The sequence below is a fragment of the Jaculus jaculus genome, chromosome 1 (genome assembly GCF_020740685.1).
Source record: "Jaculus jaculus isolate mJacJac1 chromosome 1, mJacJac1.mat.Y.cur, whole genome shotgun sequence".
Classification (NCBI taxonomy): Eukaryota; Metazoa; Chordata; class Mammalia; order Rodentia; family Dipodidae; genus Jaculus; species Jaculus jaculus.
In genome coordinates, this window is record NC_059102.1 from 156,699,377 (window position 1) to 156,717,683 (window position 18,307).

At 46.7% G+C, this 18,307-nt stretch overlaps 1 protein-coding gene across 4 annotated transcripts in view; it reads left to right on the top strand.

Moving 5' to 3' along the window:
- Window positions 1-11,834, top strand: part of Dhcr7 (7-dehydrocholesterol reductase) — a 36,462-nt gene extending 24,628 nt beyond the window's left edge. For all 4 annotated transcript variants that reach the window (XM_045141593.1, XM_045141591.1, XM_045141592.1 and 1 more), the window contains one exon: window positions 10,492-11,834. In XM_045141593.1, the coding sequence (XP_044997528.1) occupies window positions 10,492-10,956 (465 nt within the window). In that variant the 3' untranslated portion in view covers window positions 10,957-11,834. The remainder of the gene's footprint in view (window positions 1-10,491) is intronic.
- Window positions 11,835-18,307: the final 6,473 nt, after the last annotated feature.

Below are 18,307 nucleotides of genomic sequence, written 5' to 3' on the forward strand. Positions count from 1 at the left end.
CGAATGTCAGACTTACCTCTGCATTGTTTGGGGCAGGGTCTCTTGTTTTGTTGTTCACCTGGCTAGCTGTTCCATGCACTTCTGGGCAATTCTGCCGTCTCCACCTTCTCATCTTGGCACGCTGAGATTTCACTTGCCACCGTGTGCAGCTTTTTAAATGAACTCCAGGACTCTCACTTGCACGGCAAGCACCTTATCCCCTGAGCCACCTCCCCAGCCGTTCCACCTTATCTGAACTCGGAGCTTACCACTTCTGCCAAACCGAGTAGCTGGTTTGCCCCAAGGAGATTCCTGTTGACACCTCTCCAGCGGTAGGGTTATATGTATGCGCCTCTCATGGCTGGTGTCTTTTTAACGTGGGTATTGGAACTCTGAACTCAGGTCCTTGTTGTTTTGCTTGCACAGCAAGCACTTTACCCACCAAATCATGTCCCCAGCCCCTATTTTTTTTTCTTTTTTCTTTTTTAAATTTAATTTATTAATTTTCTTTTCAGCAAATACAGGCAGTTTGGTACCATTGTTTAGGCTCATTCATGATCTACCCCCTCCCATTGGACCCTCCTTGTTGATGTAAATAGGTCGTGCATTCTGGAGTTAGCCCACAGTTATTGGTACGATAAATGTCTCTGGAAATCATGACCCTCTTCCGCAAAATTTCCCTGAGCCATGTTGGGTTCATTTTGGGTCTGCTTCAGTGCTGCAATGTTGGGGGCCTCTGAGGCTCTGGCTGTCTGATTTGGTAGGAGTTGATTTTTCTCTGTGTTGGTCTCCTTCCCCTTAGTGCTGGTATCTGGTTCATCAGGAAAACAGCACCCTTGCTTGTTTCGCCAATTGTCCTTAGTTTCAGTCGGGCCCCTTTTGAGGTATGTTGGAGAAGCTCTCTCCTTAGGATCTGCATCTATCTGAAAAAGAGAAGCAGATTCTCCAACAGAGAGTAAGTTAGCACCCTGAAAATTGAGATAACACTTACTTTTTTGATAGAGAGTTTGATAGGTGTAGGCCCTCTTGTACCCTGTGATTGATGGTAGCTTAATATTGGAGAGTGGGCTTATGTTTGGGTATGGTTCTGACTTGTTTCCCAGCTCCAGCTATGGGTCTCTTACCACTAAGGGGATCAGTTAGCCAAATCAAGAGCAGTTTGTTCCCCACCATGGCTGTGTGCCACTATTGCACTTGTGTGGGCATCACATCAGGTTATTTGTTGCTAATTAGGTTAGACAGTGAGTTGCTTGGACATATATTGGTCATTTCCCCCAGTCGCCCATGTAGCACCTTCTGGCACTGGACATGCTGACTGTCTGGGGACTGACTCTCTCCTGGCTTCCAGCCATGCCATTCCATTTTACGTGTCAGCTGCGTATGGAGTCTTCAGCAATAGAGTCTTACCACTGGCCTTTAGTGGGTCATCAAGTACTCTGACAGAAGTCTGTCATTGTTTTGGGAAACCTTGTAGGTTTCTCTGATCAAAAGCTCATTGTGGATGGTAGCCCCAAGCTGGTAGTGGGGGTTACAGGTCAGTGCCCACTAAGAAATTGAGGAAAAACATAACTAATATACAAGCGTTAGAGAGGAGAGGGGTGGAGAGGGAGGGAGGGAAGATGTAGAAGATTTAGGTTAGTCTTGATCCTACCCTGTCCAGTGTCTTGTGGTTCAGGTGTTTCCTGTAAGGGTCTAGTGAAGGTTCAGCCATTTGGTCTGTCTTTTAGGAAGTAGAATTTTATGGTACCATTGCTGTTTGGGTCCAGATTACTGTTTTCCACTCTTCGATGCCCTTCCCGCCCTCCCTATCCATCCTATAGTCCATGAGGTGCTTGCTGGGTATGTAAGGTATCTTGGGTAGATTCAGGTTAGGTGTTGTAGATGAGTGAGACTATGTGTCGATTTTTTTTCTGTGATTGGGTAAGTTCATTGAGAATGATCTGTTCCAGGTTCAACCATTTTTCCTCAAATTTCTTTATGTTGTTTTTTCTTACTGCTGTATAGAATTCCATTGTGTAGATATACCACATCTTCATTATCCATTCTTCTAATGATGGACATCTGGGTTGATTCCAGCTTTTAGCTATTACGAATTGAGCTGCTACAAACATGGTTGAGCAAATGTCTCTGGCCTGTGGTTTGAAGGTTTTAGGGTAGATGCCCAGTAAGGGTATAACTGGGTCTGTTGGTATTTCTATAGTCAGCTTTTTCAGGAGTCTCCATATTGCTTTCCAAAGTGGTTGTACCATCCTACATTCCCACCAACAGTGAATGAGTGTCCCTGCTTCTCCACATCCTTGCCAGCATTTATTTTCATTTGATTTTTTGATGTTGGCTATCCTTATTGGGGTAAGGTGGAATCTCATAGTTGTTTTAATTTGCATTTCTCTGATGATTAGAGATGATAAACATTTTCTTAAGTGTGTTTGCCATTTGTATATCTTCCTTTGTGAATTGCCTGTTCAACTCTGCGCCCCATTTTGTGAGTGGGGTCTTTGTGTTCTTATTTTTTAGACTTTTGAGTTCTTTGTAGATTCTAGAGATTAGGCCTCTATCATTTGGATAACCCGCAAATATTTTCTCCCATTCTGTGGGTATTCTATTGGCTTTGCTTATTATATGCTTGTCTGTAAAGAAACTCTTCAGCTTCATATGATCCCATTGGTTGAGTGACTGTTTAAGAACTTGAGCCATGGGTTTTGTTCAGGAAGTCTTTTTCCATTCCTATATCATGGAAAGTACTTCCTAAATTTTCTTCCAGTAGTATTCGAGTTTCTGGTCTTATGTTGAGGTCTTTGATCCATTTGGATTTGAGTGTAGTGTATGGTGAAATGTGTGGATCAAGTTTTAGTTTCCTGCATGTGGCTATCCAGTTTGTCCAGCACCATTTGTTGAAGATGCTATCTTTTTTCCAGCCTATATTGTTCGGGCCTTTGTCGAATATCAAGTAGCTATAGTTGCTTGACCCAAAATCCAGGTCCTCAAGTCTATTCCATTGGTCTATACTCCTGTTTTTATGCCAGTACCATGCTGTTTTTATTACTATGGCTTTGTAGTATAGCTTTAGATCAGGTATGGTGATGCCACCAGAGGTATTTCTTTTGCTGAGGATATGTTTGGATATGCGAGGCCTTCTGTTTTTCCATATGAAATTTGAGATCATTTTTTCTATCTCTGTGAAGAACACTGTAGGGATTTTAATTGGAATTGCATTAAATCTATATATTGCCTTTGGTGGGATTGTCATCTTCACAATGTTAATTCTGCCTATCCAGGAGCATGGGAGGTCTTTCCATCTTCTCAAGTCCTCCTTAATTTCTTTTTTGAGAGTTTTTATATTTTCGTTGTCTTGGTTAATGTTATTCTAAGGTATTTTATTTTTTTTGTTGCTATTGAAAATGGGACTATGTCCTTTATTTCTTTTTCTGTATCTTTGTCATTTGTATACAGAAATGCTACCGATTTTTGTGCATTGATTTTGTATCCTGCTACTTTGCTATAGGAGTTAATCACCTTCAGGAGTTTTGGGATGGAGTCTCTCGGGTCTCTTACATATCCAATCATGTCATCAGCGAATAGAGCTAACTTAACTTCTTCCTTTCCAAATTGTATCCCTTTTATTTCCTTCTCCTGTCTTATTGCTTAAGCTAGGACTTCCAGAAGTATATTGAAAAGCAGAGGTGAGAGAGGACATCCCTGTCTTGTTCCTGATCTCAATGGGAATTCCTCCAGTCTCTCTCCATTAAGTATTATTTGGGCCTTTGGAGCTTTGTATATTGCCTTTATTATGTTAAGATGTGAACCCGCCATGCCGATTCTCTCCAATGTTTGATCATGAAGTGATGTTGTATCTTGTCAAAGGCCTTTTCTGCATCTATCGAAATGATCATGTGGTTTTTATGTTTAAGCTTGTTTATGTGGTGTATTACATTGACAGATTTTCGTATGTTGAACCACCCTTGTGTTCCTGGGATAAATCCCACTTGGTCAAGGTGGATAAAGCTTTTGATGTGTTGTTGGATTCTGTTTGTGAGTATTTAGTTCAGGATCTTTGCATCTATGTTCATTAGGGACATAGGCCGGTAGTTTTCTTTTCTTGTGGCATCTCTGCCTGGTTTTGGGATTAGGGTGATACTAACCTCATAGAAGGAGTTGGGTAGCTTTCCCTGTTCTTCAATTGTGTGGTACAGTTTTAGAAAGATTGGTTTGAGTTCTTCCATGAAGGTTTAATAAAATTCGGCTGGGAACCCATCTGGTCCTGGACTCTTCTTTTTTGGGAGGTTTATTACTTTTTCAATCTCTATGAGTGTGATGGGTTCATTGAGGTGATTAATCTGCTCTGAGTTTAGCTTTGGTAGATGATAATGCGTCCAGGAATTTGTCCATCTCTTCCACATTTTCCAGTTTTGTGGAGTAGAGGTTTTTGAAATTAGTCCTGATGATTCTCCCAATTTCACTTATGTCTGTTGTGATCTCTCCTTTTTCATTTTGTATTTTGTTAATTTGTAGTCTCTCCTTTTTTTGCTTGATCAAATTGGCCAGAGGTTTGTCTATCTTGTTTATTTTTTCAAAGAACCAGCTCTTTGTTTTGTCAGTTGCCTTAATTGTTTCCTATTCATTAATTTCTGCTCTGATTTTTATTATTTCTTTCCTTCTGGAGCTCTTTGGGTTGGATTTTTCTTGTTTTTTCCAGTGCCTTTAGGTGGATGGTTAGGCTATTGATTTGGGATCTTTCTGTCTTTTTTATGAAGGCATTGAGTGCTATGAATTTTCCCCTGAGGACTGCGTTCATTGTGTCCCATAAGTTTTGGTATGATGTGTTCTCATTGTCATTCAATTCCAGGAATTTTGTAATTTCATCCACTATCTATTTATTGTATAAGAGTGTGCTATTCAGTTTCCAGTTGCCGTTGGGATTCTTGGTGGTTTTTTTGTTGTTGATTTGTAGCAGTATAGCATTGTGATCTGATATCACACAGGGAATTATGTCAATTTTCCTAAATATGTGGAGGCAGTCTTTGGGACACAGTATGTGATCTATTTTAGAGAATGTTCCATGGGCTGCTGAGAAGAATGTGTAGTCTGTGGATTTGGGATGGAAAGTTCTGTAGATGTCCGTTAGGTCTAAGTGCTCTATGGTTTTGTTGAGCTCTCTTACTTCCCTGTTGAGTTTCTGTTTGGATGATCTGTCTATTACTGATAATGCTGTGTTGAAGTCCCCAGCTATGATGGTGTTGATGGTTATTTCTGTTTTATTGTCAAGTAGGTTTTGTTTTATGAACTGTGGTGCCCCTGTGTTTGGTGCATACAGATTTATGATTGTAATATCCTCTTGATGGATTGTTCCCTTTATAAGTAGGAAGTAGCCTTCTTTGTCTTTTTTTGATTGTTTTTGGTTTGAAGTCAATTTTATCCGATATTAATATAGCTACACCTGCTTGGATTTTCTCTTTGGTGTCAATGTTTAGAGTCTTAATGATAATATGTCTTGGGGAGTTTCTCCTTTGGTCTAGTCGGTTAGGAGTTCTGTTTGCTTCTTGTATCTTGATGGGCCTTTCTTTTAAGAGACGGGGAAGTTTTCTTCAATTATTGTGTTAAATAAGTTCTCCATGCCTTTGGTCTGAAATTCTTCTCCTTCTGGTATTCCAATGATTCTGATATTAGGACGTTTAAGTGTATCCCACAATTCCCTCATGTTCTGTTCACAGGAACTTTTGAACTTACTGAAATTTTTGAACTCTCGAACTGTTTCTTCCATCCTGTCTTCCAGATCAGAGTTTCTATCTTCCACTTCGCTGACTCTATTCTTGAGAGCCTCTAGCGAGTTTACTTATTCAATTAAGTTTGCATTTTCTACTACTTTCTTATGTATCACTTCCATTGCTCTGTCCAGCGGCCTTTTCACCTCATTTTCTGATTTTCTTGATGATTCTTGGAAATCATCCTTGCATTTCTTTATGTTTTCATTTAGTGTGGCCAGCTGATTTTTAAAGTCCTCTTTTTTTTCACTCTCCCTCAACTCTCTTAGCTCTCCTTGAATTCCTTCCAGTGTCTTATCGTATTGCTGTAGCTTAGTGATGGTAGCATCCACACGATTATCTGTCCTTTGTAGCTTTCCTGCAAGTTCTAGCAGTAGGTTGGTCAGGGTTGCATTGCTCATCGCTTCCACTTGATGTTCTGATCCTAAATACTCTTCTATGTTTTGGTTAGATGTGATCCTTGTTGGACTGGGTGACCTGTCTGGATTTTCTTGCATTTTATTTTTCATGTTATTTCTTTTGCGCTGTGGTCTACCCATGTCAGTGTATGGGTAGGTAGGTGGGTGGAGCAGCCTGGGCTCTAGCTCAATGAGAATCCCAAGCAGCCTGGGTTTTTGCTCTCTCTTGCCAAAGCCGCCTATCTCCTGCCTGACAGGGGCACCAAAGTTGCCTGAATTCTCACCCAGTAATGCACTGAAGCTGCCCAAACTCTGGCTGGTGACACTGGGACCTGCAAACATTCTGTGTTCTCCCGCCTCAGGGGAGTAGGGGATGGGTGGCGACGGACAGGTAGGGGATGGCACCTGAGCTGGCACTAGTGACTCAGTGTGGGCTTGTGTGGCCCTTGCTGCGGGACTGGGCCCGCTGCATGTGCAATTGTAGTGCAGAGGCAGCTGATGTGGGCACGGGATCGGGACACAGTAGGGCTGGCCGGTAGGCAAGCTATCGGAGCACAGCAGCGGGGGTCTGGCAGCCGCCTAATCACAGCAGAGGTGGCCCCCTGCAGGTGTGCAAACCGAGCACAGCCTGGCGGGCCGGCGTGCGGAGTCCCCGCGCGGTCAGTGCAGAGGGCTGGCGGGCGCACGATCGGAGCACAGCCGCTTGGGGCGCGGCGGCTGTAAGTGGGGGGGGGTAGACTACCCACCCGAGAGGGGATCCATGATTCCCCGTTTTCCCCCACTCTGTGCCCTCCCACTGGCAAGAAGACCCTGATAACCGTTAATTTCTTTCCTTTCTTTCCCCGGTATCTGCAGCACAGCTAGGCGGTCGCCATCTTGGCCGGAAGTCACCCGGAATCTATTTTTTTTTTTTTTTCTTTGAGACAAGATTTTGCTGGAAAAATCCTGGCTGGTCTTGACCTACCTGTGATTGTCTAGTTTCAGCCTTCCAGGTGCCGAGATTACAGGTGTGAGCTGCCATGCCTGGTTTTCTACTGTCTCTTATAAAGAACTGAGCTTGGTGTTCCTAAGGGGATCCTGGAGCCCAGCCTTCATGCAGTCCAAGGGTTAGCTATGTGTCCTAATGTGTGCATACGTATTCATTTAAAAAAATATTAATTGTTTTAATTAATTAGTTTCGTACTCAGTGAATGCAGTCAAGATGGTACCTTAGTTAGGCTCATCCATGTCCTAGCCCCTCCCCTTGGCTCCTCCTTGTTGAGGTATATGGGCCATGCATTGTGGAGTTAGCCCACAGCTACGGGTAGGAGAAATGCCTCTGCATATCATGACCCAACGTGTGGCTCTGACATTCTTTCCGCCCCCTCTTCCACAAAATTTCCCTGAGCCATGTTGGGTTCATTTTTTGTCTGCTTCAGTGATGAGGTGTTGGGGGCCCCTGGGTCCCTGGATATCTTATATGGTAGGAGTTGATTGTTCTCTGTGTTGATCTCCTTTACCCTTGTGCTGGTATCCGGTTCACCAAGAGAACAGCACCCTTGCTTGTTTCACCAATTGTTCTTAGTTTCAGCTGGGGCCCTTTTGAGGTATGGTGGGATGGTTCTGTCCTTAGGATCTGCGTCTTTCTTTCCTAGGAATGTGTGGCACAATTAGGTAGTCACCATCTTGGCCGGAAGTCCAACGTATTCCTTTTAAAAAATATATATTTATTTGCAAGCAGAGAGATAGAAGAAAGGATGGGTGTGCCAGGGCCTCCACCCGCCGCATACAGACTCCAGGATGAATGCACCTCTTTGCATCCAACTTTACGTGGGTACTGGAAAATTGAACCCAGCTTGTTAGGCTTTGCAGGCAAGTGTCTTAACTGCTGAGCCATCTCTTCAGCCCCATAGTCTTTTTTTTTTTTTTTTTTTTTTTTTTGGTTTTTCAAGGTAGGGTCTCACTGTACAGGCTGACCTGGGAATTCACTATGGAGTCTTAGGGTGGCCTTGAACTCACGGCAATCCTGCTATCTCTGCCTCCCGAGTGCTGGGACTAAAGGCGTGCACACCACCACGCCCAGCAACCATATTCATTTTTCATACCACATTTGTTTGGGCTAGCCGGAGGAGGACAAGAATCAGTAGGCAAAGTGTGTAACAGGTGTGTTTTGGCGCTTGTGTGATGGTGGGGCCGGGAGACCTCAAGTCTTCGGGGAGCTTGGAGACAGGAGAGAACTGACACTGTAGTTCAAGGCAGAAGGCTGCCTGCTGGTGGGGCTCCTGCTTTTGGGGGGAAGTTGGTCTTTTTTTTCTCTGAAGGCTGTTAGTTGATTGCATGGTACCCACACTGGGGGGGGGGGGTTCATCTGCTTTGTTCAGTCTGGTGACTCAGATGTCAGTTTCATCTAAAAGACACCTTCACAGCAACTAGCGTTTGACTAAATAGCTGAGTGCAGTAAAACATGACCACCATGAAATAGATTATGTTTTTACATGGTGTGTCATGTATTTTACATTCATGCATATGTGATATGTAATCTCCGATTTGCGGCGGTCTAAATGATCTTTTTGTTTTAATTTTATAAAGCTGTGGAAGTCGTATATATTCAGAACAGGTGATACTTCAAATTTGGAAGTTTACTATGTGCCCAGGCTTGCAAGATGAATGCAGACTGTCCCTCAGTTTCTACTGAGTGGACTCAGGCGACCCAGCTCCGAGCCAACCACACAGTCACAGGGTCACCTTACTGTAGTTCCCACCCTGCTGTGTTGCTTAGCAAGGGTGTTCTAGAGGGTAGCTATGCTCAACCTTTTTGGGTGTTGGTTTATTTTTATTTTTATTTTTTGGAGTGTGCAAGGGTTGAACCCAGGCCTTTTGCATCTAATCAACTGAGCCACATCCCTTCTCTCTCTCTTTTTTAGGTTAAGGAAAAGAAACCTTTATTTTATTTTTAAATTTTTTATTTATTTATTTGAGAGCGACAGACACAGAGAGAAAGACAGATAGAGGGAGAGAGGGAGAGAATGGGCGCGCCAGGGCTTCCAGCCTCTGCAAACGAACTCCAGACGCGTGCGCCCCCTTGTGCATCTGGCTAACATGGGACCTGGGGAACCGAGCCTCGAACGGGGGTCCTTAGGCTTCACAGGCAAGCGCTTAACCGCTAAGCCATCTCTCCAGCCCCTTTATTTTATTTTTGAGAGAGAGAGAGAGGGAGAAAGGCAGAGAGAAAGAATGGGTGCACCAGGGCCTTTCAGGTACTACGAACCACAGGTGCACGTGCCTCCTTATGCGCATATGTGTGACATTGCACACTTGCGTCACTTTTGTCTCTGGCTATCCATGGGACCTGGAGATTCAAACAGATGTTCTTAGGCTTCATAGGCAAGTGCCTCAACCACTGAGCCACCTCCCCAGCCCCACATCCCTCTTTGACTTTCGATTTTGAGACAAGGTCATAGTAAGTTGCACAGGTGGGCCTTGAACTTGGAATCCTCTTGTCCTCTTGAGTACGGGGGGTAACAGACTTGTGCAACAGGGCCTGGCTATTAAATGCATTTCTTGTGCTTTTTGTGTGTGTGTGTGCTGTTTTGTTTTTGAGGTAGGGTCTCCCTCTAGCCCAGGCTGATCTGGAATTCATTATGGAGTCTCAGGCTGGCCTCAAACTCATAACCATCCTACCTCTGCCTCCTGAGTGCTGGTACTAAAGATGTGTACTACCCATGCCTGGCACAGTTAAATGCATTTTTTTTTTTAAATTTATTTATTTGAGAGCGACAGACACAGAGAGAAAGACAGATAGAGGGAGAGGGAGAGAATGAGCGCACCAGGGCTTCCAGCCTCTGCAAATGAACTCCAGACACGTGCGCCCCCTTATGCATCTGGCTAACGTGGGACCTGGGGAACCGAGCCTCGAACCGGGGTCCTTAGGCTTCACAGGCAAGAGCTTAACCGCTAAGCCATCTCTCTAGTCCTAAATGCATTTTTGATTTAGTATATTTTCAATTGATGGATTAAATCAAGTTGACTCTCCATTATAAGCTGAGGTGTGTATTGCTTACTTAGGGTTCGCTAGAGGAACAGAACCAAATTATGAATTGTATTAAAAAAGGAATTGATTGGATTAGCTTACAGCGGTCCAGCTGTAACACTCTGCGGGCCGGAGAGTCAAGGAACCCAGGGGCTGCTTGGTCCACACGAGGACTTGGGATGCCAGGTACATGTCACCACACCTGGCTGTAGTTATCTCGTATAACAGAAGGACACTAAGGCCTGACAGATGTCTGGGGCAGAGCCAGAATCTGGCCCCTGAGCCCAGATTCCTGCCCACTCCGTGACCAGGTGACCCTTCACCTTTCCTCTCTCTCGCCCCACAGGGTCTGTACTTGGTCTACCACCCTGTGCAGCTCTCGACCCCCCATGCTGTGGGGGTCCTGCTTCTTGGCCTGGTGGGCTACTACATCTTCCGGATGACCAACCATCAGAAAGACCTGTTCCGCAGGACGGATGGGCGCTGCCTCATCTGGGGCAGGAAGCCCAGGGTCATTGAGTGCATGTACACATCGGCTGATGGGCAGAAGCACCACAGCAAGCTGCTGGTGTCGGGCTTCTGGGGTGTGGCCCGTCACTTCAACTACACCGGTGACCTGATGGGCAGCTTAGCCTACTGCCTGGCCTGCGGCGGGGGCCACCTCCTCCCATATTTCTACATCACCTACATGACCATCCTGCTGATCCACCGCTGCCTCCGCGACGAGCACCGCTGTGCCAACAAGTATGGCCGTGACTGGCAGCGCTACACTGCTGCTGTGCCCTACCGCCTGCTGCCCGGAATCTTCTGAGAGCCGTCCTGGGGAGACGGGAGGGAGGCTGCTGCGAGCACGGAGAACCGCGTCCGTGTCGTCTGGATCGCGGCTCTCCCTCGTAGGGCACCTCAGTTTTCCTCATCTGTAAAATGGAGAGCCTGTCCCAAGGGCAATGCTGCCTTTACACCAGCTGCCTTTCCCACCAGCAGAAATGACTTTTTCTCTCTTCAGTATTACGGAGGCAGAAGATCCCTGGTGTTGGGAGCTCTGGCTCTGTCCTGCCCAAACTCGCCCCCTGAGTACCAGGCGCCTCCTAGTCCCTGTGGTCAGAATGCCTGCTAAGTCAGAGCCAAAGGAGGAGTCAAAGGTTGTGCCAGCGGTCCAGCGTGTCACCCTTTCTCACCCCTGGACCAGTATCGACGGGCCAGCAGGGGGCTGTAGGGACATCCCAGGAGGAAAGCACTTGCCTTCATGCTGGGACTTCCACGTGGTTTCTGTCTTCTTCCTACCCTAGAGGTACCAGAGGTGTGACCTGGGGCATGCAGGGCCGCTGTGCACTGTGCAAGCCCTAGCTAGCCCTCGGTCAGGGCCTTTTGGACATGAAATGGGCTTCCCAGTGCTGGACTCCATGACGTTCACTGGAGCTTAATCACCTGCCTGCTTCTAGAAGGTGCTCCCACTTGCCCAAAGAACATGCCCACCCAGGCTCAGACAACCCAGGACATCACCAGCCAAGGGCCTCAGCCACACTTTCCCCGGTAAGAGTTCCAGCCCCCAGCGGGGGTTCTCTTTTTCTAATGTTCTCTTGTCAGTGATCTGTCCCTAAACCTCAGGTATTCTGTAAAACTGTTCAGATGCGATCCTCCAAGCCTCACTACTCATTCTTTATATTAAACTTTCTCTGTTAAATGAAATCATGCTGTGCTTCCTGCTTCCTGAATGAGTCCAGCTGGTACTTGAGGGCTGTATCTCAGTACACAGGGGGCATTTTTGGTACAAAGGCCGTGTTTTCAGTACATGAGCTGTTAGGGGTGTGCATGCAGGGTGGACATCCAGGAAACATTTGAACCGGTACCCAGGGCAGCACCACAGCCTTGCATCCCATGAAAATTGGGGTGAGCTGTACCCCCCCCCACTACCTTCACTTTCCAGGCCAGCACTTTACTGAGTCTGTTCTTGGGTTGCAAGTGGGGAATCCATGGCATTTGGCAAGGGTAGGGGGTTCAGTTTGCTCACTTCCCCTGCAAGTGGATGGAGAAGCAGACATCTGGGCTTGCTTATTCCTGGGCAAGGGTGAGAGTAAATCTTCCAGTCAGAACTTGAGAGGGGGTACAGTTAGGGTGATTGGGCCCCTGAAAGTAAAACAGACAGGAAAGTCTGCACTTGCTAGAAATCAAAGATGATCTGACTTCTTATCTCTTGCATAGTTCCCTAGACCTGTTTTTCCACAAACAGCCAGGACCCCTCCTGGGAGGGAGGTCTTTCATAGGATTTCTTTTCTTTCTTTTTTTTTTTTTATTGATAACTTCCATAATTGTAAACACCATCCCATGGTAATTCCTTCCCCCACTTTCCCCTTTGAAACTCCACTCTCCATCATCTCCCCTCCCCCTTTCAATCAGTCTCTCTTTTATTTTGATGTCATAATCTTTTCCTCCTCTTATGATGGTCTTGTGTAGGTAGTGTCAGACACTGTGAGGTCAAGGATATCCAGGCCATTTTGTGTCTGGAGGAGCACGTTGTAAGGAGTCCTACCCTTCCTTTGGCTCTTACATTCTTTCCGCTACCTCTTCCACAATGGACCCTGCGTCATGGAAGGTGTGATTGAGATATTTCAGTGCTGAGCATTCTTCTGCCACTTCTCAGCACCATGGTGCCTTTTGAGTCATCCCAAGGTCACTGCCATCTGAAAAAAGAAGCTTCTATAACCAAAAGTGAGAGTAGCATTAATAAACGGGTGTGAACATTAAGAAAAGTGCTTACTGGTTAGTTTGGTGAGCATAGTATGTACATTTAGCCAGACAGCAGCAGACGCTACGCCCCTAGGGCTCATTACTACCCCTGTTGTAGGTTTTCAGTATCAGGGATGTATTCCCTCCCGTGGAGCGGGCCTCCAGTCCAATTAGAGAGCAGTTGGTTTCCCCCATAACAGACATGCCATTATTTGTACCCATTGGCTCATTTGGCCTGGCTGGCCAAATGTAAGACTTGCAGTGTCCACTGTTGGGTGTCTTCACTGGTGATTTCTGTCTTTCCCATTGAACTACATGCAGAATGGCTTTTTCCAGCTTTCTGTCAGCTCGTCTACATGGAGGTTTTCAGTTCAGCTCCAGCAGGATTCCTGAGTGATCTTGCAGCCCAAGTATGTGGAGTCTTTAGCAATAGGGTCTTAGCATCTATTCCTGGTGGGAAACTAAGGGCCTTGGCAGTGGTTTCATAGGATTTAAACACTGTGGTTGGTCAAGTACAACCCCTGGAACTTGGTACCAGGACCATCCTCTTCCTGAGACAGCCCCTAGTCCTAACCAAGCAGCTGTCCCCCTGGTTCACCTGAGCCCGAAGACAGCCCACCACTGTAAGGTTATAAATACCTTTGCAAGGGGAGGGCAGGCTATTTGACCACTTGGGAACTTCCAGCTCTAGGCCCAGCTAAACAGCCAAGGGGAGGGCCCCTTAGCCCTGACTTTCCACATGGGCTCTTTGCCCCCTCCAGCTCCCCACAGGGCAGAGCTCTTTGAACTTAACTTTCTCTCTCCTTCCACAGTTTTCTCAGGCCCTCCACGTGGGATCTCTAGCCACTTGGGTACCTTTCTTTGGCTCCGTACTTCCCTCAATAAATAGAAAGGTTTACTAATTATCCTTCTCAGTCTTTTTTATTCAATTCTTTGATTAAAATTAGAAATGAACCTAGCATTTGGGGTTCAGGGACTTCCCTGGAATACTAGCACCCCATTATAAACTGGTGCAGCAGAAACTGATACCTCCGAAGAGAGCTGTGTGCCCCACCCAGCACCACCTGCCCATGTAAGAATATGAACGTGAGTGGTCTCGGGCGTCTATAGCAAACCACATGCCAACACCTATTCTTCCATACGCTGAGCGGTTCTGAGGCGACTAGAGTGCCAACTCCCCGCTGCCCACGTGTGCACTGTGGCTCTACCATTTAAAGGCTACGTGGCCTTCCGTGAGGGCTCCACTCTCAGCCTAAGTTTCCACATCTGCACAGTGGAGTCATTGTTAGCCTCTCCCTGCTTGGAGAAGGACTTCCTGTCTTGGTTCAAACGTTGACTGTGCCTGTGTGGATCGCTCAGCCTCTCTGAGCTGGGCTGTGGGTTGGTATTCCTTGCCCAGTGCCATGGTACGGGGTGCTCGGAGAACGCGAGACCCCGGCTTTGCTGTCAGCCTCCAGCCCTCTGCCCTGCTTACCCTCCTGCCACCAGGAGGTGAAGCTCACTCTCTGGGGTGAGGACAGGGAGAACTTCAGACCCCATGACCTCAGGCTGCTGAGCGAGTCTACAGTGCCTATTCGGTTTCTCTGTAGCTGCAGCTTTAGGCTGCAGGGAAGGCGTCTGACCTGCCTCCGTCCATGGTGGGGCCAGCTGGACTGGGCTCTGTGGGCGGCCCAGCTCTCTGCCCCCTTCCCCCCACATCCCCCAGCAGATCTCAGATAGTCCCAGGATTGGAGGAGCAGGGAGAACAATGGAATGGGAGGAACTGCTGCCCTGTGCCACTGGAGATAAAAAGCAGTCTCCATGCTGGCATTGCAAAACAAGGTAACCTCAGAAATCTGTTCTGTTGCCTCCAGCCATGGAGGCATTTCTCCTCTGGACTGCATCTCCACCCACCCTCTACATGTGACTAACAATAGCGTGGCACACTTGCCCTTCCTGGGAACACCCTGGGGGTTACATGGCCAGTGTCACTGCTGATGCCTCAGCCACCAGGGCTCGTGGGGTGGGGGTGGAAGCAACTCTCCCTAAATGGCTGTCCTGGCAAGAAGGTGTCACAGCCCAGCTTTATATCTGGGTGTCTTCCTCCCAACCACGCTGTAAGGGATGGGTCCAGGGAATGTGAGTAAGAAGGGACAAAGTTTGCGTGCACCCTGGAGCACATATACTTGTGATGCGTGTGTGTGCACAAGTGGGTGCGTGTCTTTTTGTAGCAAGGTCTTTCACTAGTCTCAAGCTCACCAACTAGACCAGTCTGGCTGCTCAGTAAGCTCCTGTCTCCATCTCCCCAGCATACTGGGGATCAAACTGAGCTCCTCGTAGTTTTGAGACAAGCACTTGACCTACTGAGCTGTCTCCCCAGCGAGCCTGTTACTTAGAAGGAAGAGGAGGAGCTGGCCATACCAGCACTCAAGAGGCAGAGGTAGGAGGATCACTGTGAGTTCGAGGCCACCCTGAGACTACAGAGTGAATTCCAGGTCCGCCTGAGCTAGACTGAGACCCTACCTTGAACAACAACAACAAAAAGCCAAAAAGACAGACCAAAAGAAGCAAGAGAAGGAACAGCCTGCCAAGCAAGGATGCTGCCGAGCCCGGGTTGCAGTGGGCAGGGCCCGGAGCCCAGTGCAGGCCGGGGTGCTAACTTAGCTCATGAGAGGCTCTGGTTCCATCCCAGCACCATGAAGCAAACACAGAAAGGAGAAAAGGCCAAGAAAGAATAAGGACTGAAAGATTTTTGTGCCCAGCCATTCGAAAGTTTGAAGTAAGCCACTGGACTCAGGGTCTCTGCCAGCCCTGGGAGTCCAGGCACGCACCATTACACGGGCTCCGGGGATTCAAACATCTCTCTGGTCTCAGCACATGCCTTAGAGGTTTATAACATGGCATCATGACTACTCTTGTTAATAATATAACACGATGTTTTCTCCTTTTTCTAGCGTTTTTGCACGTGTAGTATGTGTGGTGTGGCGTGTGTGGTGTGGTGTGTGCATGTATGTGTGCAGGCAGATGTGCTCATAGGCATGCAGAGGTCAGAGGACAGAACTGGGTGTGCCTGAACACAGGTCCTCAAAAACCTTGGGGTTTTTGTTGTCACTGTGGTTCTTTGTTTCTGTTTGCTTATTCCAGCCTAGGCTGGCCTCGAACCTACTGTTTGCCTGCCTTCCATCTCGGTTTCTCAAGTGCTGGGGTCACAAGTGTTATTAGCCGCCACGCCTGCCTTTGGATTGAAAACATGATGAAAAAAACTTGCATCTGTTCTGAACATGTATAGGTCTTTTATTCTTGTCGTTTTCCCCTGAGTACATGTGTGTCAGTTAGTTTCTCACTGTTGGGACAAACTGCAACTTAATGGACGGAAAAGTGTTTAACTCAGCTTACGATTTCAGGGGGCAGAGCCCATCAAGGCGAGGAAGGCATGGGAGGAGCAGGACAGCAATGTCGTTTCGTCATGTCAGGAGGGAAGAAGAGGGAGCAATGAATGCTGAAGGCTCAGTTAGATTCCTCTTTCCATGGGAGACAGAACTGGTGTGCCAGAACTTCCAGCCACTGCAATCACACTTCAGACATGTGTGCCACCTTGTACATGCGTGCGACCTTGCACACTTGCGTTGCCCTGTGTGTTTGGCTTATATGGGACCGGGAGAGTAGAACATGGGTCCTTAGGCTTGGCAGGCAAGTGCCTTAGTTGCCAAGCCAGCTCTCCAGCCCCAGCTTTCTTTCTCCTTTTTATACAGTCCAGAAACCCAGCCCCTGGGAGGGTGCCACCACAGTTAGGGCAGGTCTTCCAACCTCAACTAATCTAATGTAGAAAATTCCTCACAGACTTGACTAGAAATTGGTTTCTGTGCTGACTCTAAGTCCTTTCAAGTTGATCATCAAAGATGAACCATTACACAATGTAATGTAACAATCATTTACATTGTGTTGGGTATTATAAGTCACCTAGAGACAATTTAAAGCATGTGGGATGCTATGCGAAGTTTATGTGCAAATATTGCCCCTCCTAGCTACAGGACATGAACATCTGTAGATTCTGGTTATCCATAGGGGTCCTGAACCAATCTCTTGTAGAAACTGAATTGACCAGGCAGTTATTTTTTCATTTAAAAATAAAATGTAAGCAGGCTGGGGTTCTGTAGCTCAATATCAGAGTGCTTGCCTAGCTTATGCAAAGCCCACAGTTCAGTTCCCAGTACCGTAATAAACAAATGAACAACAAAAAAAGTTAAGCTGCGAGTGGTGGCTCAGGCTTGTAAACCCAGCACTTGAGAGGCTGTGGCAAGGAGGATTGCTGAGTCTGAGGCCATCTTGGGCTACAGAGTGAGATCCCATCTCAAAAATAAATAAATTAATAAAATAAAATAAATTAAAAACAAAGTTAGATATAATTGAGCAGTGAAGATTTGACTGGTGGATGGTCGAATTTCCCGAGTAAGTCAAGTCAGGGATGAAAACAAACATGACAGGATCTTGTCTGGGTGACTGTTGGCAGACTTCTGCAGAAACTGCCGTCCCATCAGGCTCCTCGTCAGTCATCCATAGAGCAGTCCTAGCTGCCATCTGTACTCCAAGAGGCATAACGTGGTCACCCTGATACACTGTGTGACAAGAGGGCGCCCTGAAAAGTCAGGCAATATATGGTGTTCTCGCCTATCAGTGACTCGAAACACCTCCAGAAACGTGGTGGTTCTGCAGAGCCATGCCCAGCCATGTCTGCCCTGCCTTTGTTTATGCGTCCGTGTACTTTGTCACGTTAGATGTGGGTCTGGGACCAAGAATGACCGCACAATGCAAAGCAGAGGCAGTGCTTCCTTCTGCAGAAGGGTGCACAGCTTTCAAAGACTACCAGCAAGCAAGCAAAGGCAGTGAGACGCTGCGTTTTACCCTGTCTACTCAGAGGCTGGCCTCACATTCTCACATGTTTGGCTAAGCTTTGGTCTTAAAGGACTGTTGACTCAGGAGGGGTTTTCCACTAAACGACCTTCTTCTCTAGAGATGAGTTGCCCTATCTTGTCTGACCCTTTGATAGAAAAGACAGAACATTTTTCACATTGTGGAAATACAAACTTTCTGGTGTTCTAATGTAATCCCCATCCTGACTTTTTCTTTTAGCTCCCTTATTTAGCTGACTTTAGTTCTGATTCTACTTTTTGAAGGCATGGGTTTTTTGTTTTTTTTTTTAATCTGTTTCTTGGGGCTTTGATAGCTATAGACCCAGGTATTCACTGAGTCCCTTCACAGCTTTTAAATTTCTACTGTGGAGCTGGAGAGATGGCTTAGCAGTGCTTTCCTATAAAGCCATAGGACCCAGGTTCAATTTCCCCAGGACCCACATAAGCCAAATGCACAAGGTGGCACATGTACCTGGAGTTCATTTACAGTGGCTGGAGGCCCTGACATGTCCATTCTCTCTCTCTCTCTCTGCCTTTCTTTCTCAA